The sequence below is a fragment of the Lygodium microphyllum genome, chromosome 22 (assembly GCF_053477565.2).
Source record: "Lygodium microphyllum isolate KBCC chromosome 22, Lygodium_microphyllum_v1.1.10, whole genome shotgun sequence".
Lineage (NCBI taxonomy): Eukaryota > Viridiplantae > Streptophyta > Polypodiopsida > Schizaeales > Lygodiaceae > Lygodium > Lygodium microphyllum.
The window spans coordinates 98030471-98038974 of record NC_141156.1 but is presented as its reverse complement, the minus strand read 5'-3'; the positions used below and the strand labels follow the sequence as shown (position 1 = coordinate 98038974).

Below are 8504 nucleotides of genomic sequence, written 5' to 3'. Positions count from 1 at the left end.
ATCACGATGGATGGCCCAACGGAGATAATTAGGTTTAGAACATAAGAAAAGGATTACTTTTAACTCGGGCATCACTCTTCATGCCCTCAAGAGTGCAGCCCTGCACCCTACATCTTGATTTGTGTTTTCTATCTTATTGTTGCAATATTCCTTATACCCCAAACCAAATTGATTAAAAGGATATCTCCATGATCGACTTATTGTCTTCACCACACAATAGGTTGCCTTGCTCACTTTAAGTGGTGTAAGGGGAGAGCTCGCCAGTTGCATGTTGCATTTGTGCCAAGGTTTCACTACTCTTTCGAAGCAACAATGTTGTGAAAATTGCCAATGAATGTACCATCAGAGAGAGATAATTCCATTTTTGGAATTAGCAACACGCATGCATGATTGATCACTTGACTCTCAGTAGTAGCTATAACTTGTTTTTGATTTCAGCAGCAATATTGTGCTTGCCTTGATAAAAGCTTTTGCATTGTAGTCCGTGCCTCTTTCCATGCTAGTCTCCCTGTAGCCATAAAATCATTTAAGGTTAGTTGAAGAAAGCAACTTGAGGTGGAGGAGAGTCGGGGACCATCAAAGAGGCTGATAGAGGAAAGGACACTAAGGTCGTGCCCGACGATGACGCTAGGGCAAGTGGGGAAGGAGGGGGAGGGGTGGAACACACCATAAGGTAGGTTGTGGATGGAGAAGGGAGAGTCCAGAGGGATAGGGAGGAAGCAAGAGGTTTCGTGTGTAGGTGCAACAATGACCGCCATGGCCTTCTCTCTTTCTCTTTGCACATGCATGTCTTTTAGGGGCTCCATCCAACCTTGCTTTTGCTTGCTACCCTAGTCTATGATCATATAGGGTGAAGAAGTATTGAGTATTTGTGTTTAGTGTATTGCTACCTACAATTAATGATGGCCACATGGGAAAGAGCTATCCAAGGTGTCAATAAGGCCAACTTTAAGTACAAGAATATTTGGGGCAGAGAGAGAGAGAGAGAGAGAGAGAGAGAGAGAGAGAGAGAGAGAGAGAGAGAGAGGTGTGCACTACCAACTATCAAGATCACTTGTTTAGAGGCTTTTCTTTGCTTTGTTTTTCCAATAAAAAGTATGGATATATTTAAAAATATGAGAATGGATGTGTAGGCTTGGGAATTTGTTAGGTGGATTTTTCAATTATAATGTAGTACACACACACACACACACTCTCTCTCTCTCTCTCTCTCTCTAGTCCCTCATTTACTCTCCTCCCTCCTCTTTCTCTTTTTTTTTTCTTTCAGGTAATCAAGTAGCTACCCTAGTGGCATGCTGCTTATTTTATTAACCCACTAACCAGAGTTCAAATCTTCATTTTTCTATACCTATACTAAATAACTGTACGGAATGTAAGAGTTGAATCCAAGACCTTTTGGTCACCACTTGTTCAAACTCAACCAACTAAGCTACACCCATTCGGTCTTCTTTGTGTGTGTGTGTGTATACGGTAGTAGGAGTAGCAGGAGTATTAGCACTTGTTCACTTTTCAAAAACAACCTTTACTATTGGCTTTTAAGAATATTATTTATTGTTTGATTTTTAAATTTAATTGAAATGAAAATAAATAAAGAAAAAATTCCATTAATTGCACTTTTTATAATTTAAAATAGTAATAATAATTATATATATTCTAAGAAATCTAAAAGTGATCACTATGACGTTGGGCCTGGGATGTAGAGAGAGAATATAGAGTGAGAATTCTGTCACAAGAGAGCTGCGCGTATGGTGCAGATAAAATATGTTATCAAACCAAAGAAATTCGATCTTAGCCGCTTCGTGAACGCATCCCGTCCGACGCTTCCCTCGATAGCAGAAGAAGAAATTCTCATGTGTCAGATTGTATCATTTGGTGAATAAGAAGCAGAAGAAGAAGGAGAAGAAAGAAGAGCAGGTGAAATGGCCGTGGCCTTTCAGCGCAGTGAACACCCCTCTTTCCAATCTTATTTGCCGAGACCTGGCTGTGTGCCTTTCAATGGAGAAGGAAGGCCTCCGGACTTGCTGCTTTCCTGTGTGCTGGGAGAAGGTTCACAGAAATCGCATTCCACAGTTCATTGCAGTACCTCCAAGGTTAGACTCTGTTCGTTCATCAATCACATGCTCAAATGCACTTGGTGCAGTTTTTTTCGTCGTGTTGGAGCCGGGAAAGGATTCCAACATGGCTTGTGCAGGCCTGCTTGTGGACAAGAATGCATGTGTTCCCATCTATCTTTCCACTGAAAAGATTGTGCGCGCATGTGTGCACGTGCGTGTCACACTTGTTTGAGAAAACAATTCCTGTTAGTGCAGAATTATTGTATATGGCTCACTTTTTAATTTCAAGTGTACCGATGGCAGATGCATTTGAAGCTTTCGGCCTCAGCAGATGTTTCAACAAGAAGCTATACATGGACAGAATCTCGTTCCATCCCTTTATTATGCGAGAGGCCAGCCTTGAGTCAAAACCAAGCTCAGTCTGATGTATTGGTTGTACAATCAAACATATGTGACTTTAGGTTGGAGGTCGGAACAGTGAGCAATTCTTTTTGCAGGTGGCCCTTTAATCACCAGGTCGAGCGTGTGACTTCGTCCATGTCAAGTGATGCAACATTGCTGGCTTGTTATTAGTTTTGTGTTGGTTTTGGGTCAGATTAACAATGTCCTTTGATGCGTGTTTACCACTATACGTTTAGATGGAGCCAATAGTGATCATCTACTAAAACATCTTTCTGAACTAATTGCAGTCTAGAAGAAGGGAAATATTGTTCCGAGTTTCTGGAAGACATTAAGAATATATCTGCAGAGAGCTGGTTGACTGTGGCAGCTCAGTCGATGGTAGAAGTGGATGAGCAAGGAGTTTTCAATATAAGAAATGTTATTTATCAACTGCTGCAGACTTGCACTGCTAAGATGGACATAGCAGCAGCAAGGAAGGTATACTTGCTTGTGATCAAATGTGGATGGGAATCTGATGCCTTTCTGGGGTTCCATCTTATCCGTATGTTTGCTGTGTGCAGCAGCTTGCATGAAGCTAACCTGGTGTTTGTTAAAGTTTCTAGGCCTAATGCCTTTGTATGGGGTGCAGTCATATCTGCCAATGTGAGGTTCAAGAATTACAAGGGTGCTATCCACTTTTACCAGCAAATGCTTTTCTCCTGTGTGAAGCCTGATGCACCTGTGTTTGTGGCAGCTTTAACAGCATGTGCTGCTCTTGTAGCAATAGAAGAGGGCAAGATTATTCATTCACACCTGTGTGAAAGTGGATTACATATCGACAAGTATGCAGGTAGTGCCCTAATAGACATGTATGTAGAGTGTGGTGATCTTGAGGATGCACATGGAGTATTTTATGTGCTTCGCGACCGAGATATGGTAACCTGGACAGCATTAATTGCAGGGTATGCTCAGCGTCGGCAAGCTGACAGGGCTTTGGAACTTTACTATCAAATGCAAGAAGATGGTATTCAGCCAAACCAGTTCACATTTACCAGTCTAATGAAAGCCTGCTGTGGGGAAGGTCTACACATAGGTAGAAGGGTTCATGCAGACATCATTCAGGCTGGATTTCACAGTGATAACTTCATTGGATGCTCTCTAATCAACATGTATATGAGCTGTGGTAGCTTTCATGATGCTTGTGTAGTGTTTTTAAGTTTGCAGGTGCAAAGCACTGCAACTTGGACTGCAATTATTACAGGATATTCAAATTACGGGTATGGTGAGCAGGCTCTAGAGCTTTTTCTGCAAATGCGATCTGAAGGCATTGAGGCAGATCTGGTTGCATATGTAAGTGCTTTGAAAGCATGCTCGCAAACTGTTGACCTGAATCTGGGCATGCTTATCCATATGCAGGTCATTGACATGGGGCTTGCATCTGAGCTATTTATCTGCAACTGTCTCATTGACTTGTATGGGAGATGTGGGTGTGTCAAAGAGGCTTGTTGCATCTTTGACAGAATGCCAGAGCAGGATACTGTGACATGGAGTGCCATTGTTGAAGCCTATGCCCAGCATGGGAGAAGGGAGGAAGCTCTTCAACTTTTCAAGCAAGCACGAGATGTAGGACTAGTGTTAAATCAAGCTGTATTTGTTAGCATCTTAAAAGCATGTGCAAGTACAAGTTGTCTGGTGCAAGGCAAACTAGTCCATGCCTTTATCATTGAAGCAGGCCTGCAGTTTGATGTTGTTGTTGCTGGTGCTCTTATTGACATGTATGTAAGGTGTGAGAGCTTGGAAGATTCATGCCGGGTGTTTTGTCTGTCACCTCTAAAGGATGTGGTTACATGGTCATCCTTAATAAGCGGCTTTGTTCAGTGTGGCCATGGGCACAATGCTTTCCAGCTTTTCCAACAAATGCAGATTAATAATGTAAGGCCTAATCAAGTAACATTTGTGAATCTTCTTGAAGCGTGCTCCATCACAGGAGCACTGAATCAAGGTAGGCTTGTACACATCTCTGCATTAGAAAGTGGATTTGAAGCAGATGTATCTGTTGGCAATGCACTTATTAACATGTATGGTAGGTGTGGTAGCCTGGATGACGTTTACTGGATGGTCCAAAGGCTACCAAGAAGAGATGTGGTGACTTGGACTGCAACCATGTCAAGTTTTACATATAATCGATGCATTCACAAGGTTTTTGAAATCTTCAAACATATGCAACAGGATGACATAAGGCCAAACAATGTGACATTCATATGCCTGCTTTCTGCATGTAGTCAAGCAGGCTTGTTGGAGAAAGGTTGCCACCTTTTCAAGTCAATGACACAGGAGCATGGTATTTTTCCATCTCTTGATCATTATAATTGCATGATTGAGCTTCTCAGCAGCAAGGGATGCTTGGAAGAGGCAGAGGATTTAATTATGACAATACCCTTTCAGCGGAACATTGTGGGATGGCAATCTTTACTCAATCATTGTGGAGCCAAACGTGACATTTTACTAGCCAGAGAATGCTTTGATAATATTATTGCAGTGGATCCTAATAATGCTACAGTTTACACATTAATGTCTAACTTATATGCTGACTCTGGAATGGTGCATAATCACATTGAAGTGGAAGAGTTGAGAAAGTGTGCAAATGCATGGAAGAAGCCTGGAAGAGCATTTATTGAGATCAAGAATGACATTCATGTGTTTGCCGTAAAAGACAGAAGTCACGTGCAAAGTGATGAAATTTATGCAGAGTTAGACAGAATTAGTTCTTTAATGGTGGAAGAAGATACAGGACATCTGACAAAAACATTGGAGGCAGTGCAAGATGAGTCCTATGGACACTGTGAGCAACTGGCCGTGGCTTTCGGACTTCTCAATGCACCTGAAGGGGCAACAATCCGTGTTACAAAGAATCTTCAAGTATGCAACAACTGTCATACAGTCAATAAGCTCATCTCTAAAGTCTCTAGGAGGGAGATAATAATAAATGATGTCAGTTGTGTTCACCATTTCCATGATGGATCATGTTCATGTGAGGGGTAATAAACTAGGTTGATGCATCCCCGTTCATGATGATGTTATCGCAGTGTGATGCAGTTAGATGCCTGTCTGAAACCTATAGAAAATCTGTCTCACTGTTCATTCAAGCAGGGCATATAAACATTATGGAAGAATGAAATGAGTGTAAACTATGTGGTGCATCAGTCAAAACAAAAGAAAAATGATAACATTTGATGGTACAGAGCAAGATCCATGGTTCATCATCTTGTTTTGATGATGCTGAATGGTGGAGGCTTGGTTGACTAGCAGAACTGACATGTTGGTTCTTGTAAATACTTGTATGAAGACTAGAATTCACCTGCTAGCACTTGGACCATTCTTCCAATCTGCAAGTGAGTCACGTACAACTTAACAAAAACTTTGCCCCCGAAGATCCATGCAAGGATGATGAATGGAGAAAAGGTAAGAACACATGATGCAATTGTCAGACATGGGATTGTAAAAGCGATTTTTGTAACATGCCTGCACTCTCTGCCTATTTTGTGTTATAAAAATGGCACCTGGGTATAACCATGTGTGGAAAATCCTATTTGAAAGTGCAAAAAGAGTAATGAGCAAGCTTGGGAAAGAGAGATAAGAGACATGGAATGATGAAAAAGATACTAATCCCAACCTTTGTGTCCTTGGTATGATGATGGTGTTAGAGCCTCATTCTTGAGGGTTGTGTGTTGGGTGTATTGTTCAAAAGATGTGAAGTTAAGCCATTGAAACTGAGCCACTGCAGCATCACTGGCAAGGACAGAAAATGTTAAACACCAGCCATTGCATTGGCTAGTAATGTAGTTCATGCTGAATGATAATCATTGCTAATTTGGTGTCCTTGTCTAGGAATTTTGGGGGTCGACATCATTGATTGACACTACTGGCATCTATATGTGGTTCAGGTGCTTGCATGCAGGAGTGTTGTTGAGTTGTATAGCAGGATTGCCACTTGTGTCGGATTTTCAGTTTGGCACATTGATATGTGGTTCAGGTGCTTGCATGCAGGAGTGTTGTTGAGTTGTATAGCAGGATTGCCACTTGTGTCGGATTTGCAGTTTGGCACATTGATATTCTACAATTCTTATGCTGGAAGTGTAACAAGCAGAAAAATAATGAAACAGACAAACTGCAAACACAAAACTGAAGAGAGACTGCACCAACTGTGACCCAAAAGACAAGTACATGTGAACAAGAAGCCCCATGACAATCAGATTGAGTGCCAGCTCACACTTGAGAGGTTCCCTCTCTGTACACCAAGAATTTAGAAGGAAATGGGTCTGAAAGGCAGTGCTCAGGAAAATGATGAGAATCTGAAGGCAAAATGATCCTCTAATCATATATACTGTAGTATTATAGATTTGTACAAAGTATAGGCTGCCAACAGCATATCCATGTGTGTCAGCCCTATGCGCTATCTAGCTCTCTTCTACTTTGTATTTTCAGAGCACGTCCCTACCCAGTCCCCTTGGTCAGTCATGATCAGCCTTCACTTGGTCTCCAGCAGCCACAAACATTCTTTGCTCGAGCTCGTTGAACATCTTCCTCTTGCTCGAGGCTGTTGGCACTTACAATCCTGTTGAAGAATTGTTGGAGACCATAACTGATCTAGATCACATTCTTTGTGGGATTCCAAGGTATGATGTTCCAACGATGGTTAATGCAGCCACAACCATGATATAAATAGCTTGTCTGTTTAAAACTGCTCAACAATATGAAATGTGTTGCAAAACCAAAGACACAAACAACTGGCTTTTTTCCAGTGTTGATTGATATATTGTCATGTCATCAACTAGGGATCAAGATGTTGATTGCACATATGATGTATTGTCTATTGTAGCCTTGGCTTGTTGCCATTGTGATCAGCCCCTGACTACCATTGTCACGTGTCAGCCATGGACAAAACCCTCGTCCAAGTAGAGCTCCAACCATCCTCAAATGCTGTTCTCCCTTTGGAATCCATGAAAGGTGTAACTGGCTTCTTGAAGATTGATACGAGGTTCCAGACCATGGAAAGCAGTATTAGGAACTTCTTATCGTTGCTGTCCTTGATCTCAAGTACTGGCTGTTGCCACCATCCATTGTTGCTGTCCTCGTTCTCAAGTACTTGCTGTTGCCACCATCCACAGTTATTCACCATGAGTAGATTACTAGCCATAGTGTCCAGTGACATTTAGCAAGCAACTCTTGCGCCTACACTACTCCAAGCAATTGTAGTTGTGGACTAGATACTTGCAATTGTGGACTAGAGAATCCCACTTCTGAGGTAAGCAATTGGTCCCTCTACTGATACTTCTTTCCATGTTTGGCATAACCAAATTCTAGTAAGTACACCCTTTGAAGAGCCATCAACTAAATGGTGTATGCATAAGAGATGTGAATGCCATATATTTGTGTCTTGATAAACACCATACTTGTGAGTAATGTTGAGGTCAAGCTGCCAGGAGTGCAAAAGTGGTATGCAAGGTCTGCACCACCGACAAGTCCCATCCCAAATGAGGATGGAGTGTGAATGATGATCCATTGAGCCCATGTGGTCATAGAGTCACGACTGCCCTAAAATCATGTTTACATTTAGGAGAGGAGCCACCTTTAGAGTATCTCAAACCTTGAATTTTCTATTTCGATAGCCACATCCTTCAACTTCTCTCTGAAATGGTCTTTTTTAGATTTGGTCACTCTTAGGCCAAAAGGCCTTGCTCCATTGGTAGTTCTACATTGGTGAGTACTATTCTCTAAATAGTACTTCTCAATGACCATATCTTGGATGAGGTTCTTGGAGGCTCCACCATCTACCAAGAAACTTGCAAGAGGACCCATGACCATTGCTTGCACCAATGTATGGTAAGAAGCAAGGTGAATAACTTGTCAAGGGCAATAGCTCTAAGGGTAGAAGCCATTAGAAGAGAGGTTAAGACCACCTCTGCAGCATTGACTTCCACTTTGGAAGTTTTTTTGTCAAGCTAAGCGATACGCTTCATCTACTTGCTTGCGAAACACTTTTTCTCATCTCATAGCTTCCCTTGCTCC

General features: G+C 41.8%; 1 protein-coding gene across 5 annotated transcripts; it reads left to right on the top strand.

The window, feature by feature from the left end:
• The first annotated feature begins 1693 nt into the window (after nucleotides 1–1693).
• LOC148017430 (pentatricopeptide repeat-containing protein At3g03580-like) lies at nucleotides 1694–7158 on the top strand. 5 transcript variants are annotated; one of them, XM_087662474.1, is made up of 4 exons: nucleotides 1694–2090; nucleotides 2358–2551; nucleotides 2744–3285; nucleotides 3397–7158. In XM_087662474.1, exons 1-4 carry the CDS (start codon nucleotides 1920–1922, stop codon nucleotides 5475–5477), a joined length of 2988 nt encoding a protein of 995 aa, XP_087518600.1. In that variant the 5' UTR covers nucleotides 1694–1919; the 3' UTR covers nucleotides 5478–7158. The 5 variants fall into 5 exon arrangements, with proteins under 5 accessions (XP_087518600.1, XP_087518603.1, XP_087518599.1 ...); XM_087662477.1 differs by having other exon boundaries at nucleotides 2744–4437; nucleotides 4523–4731; XM_087662473.1 differs by having other exon boundaries at nucleotides 2744–7158.
• The last annotated feature ends 1346 nt before the right edge of the window (nucleotides 7159–8504 follow it).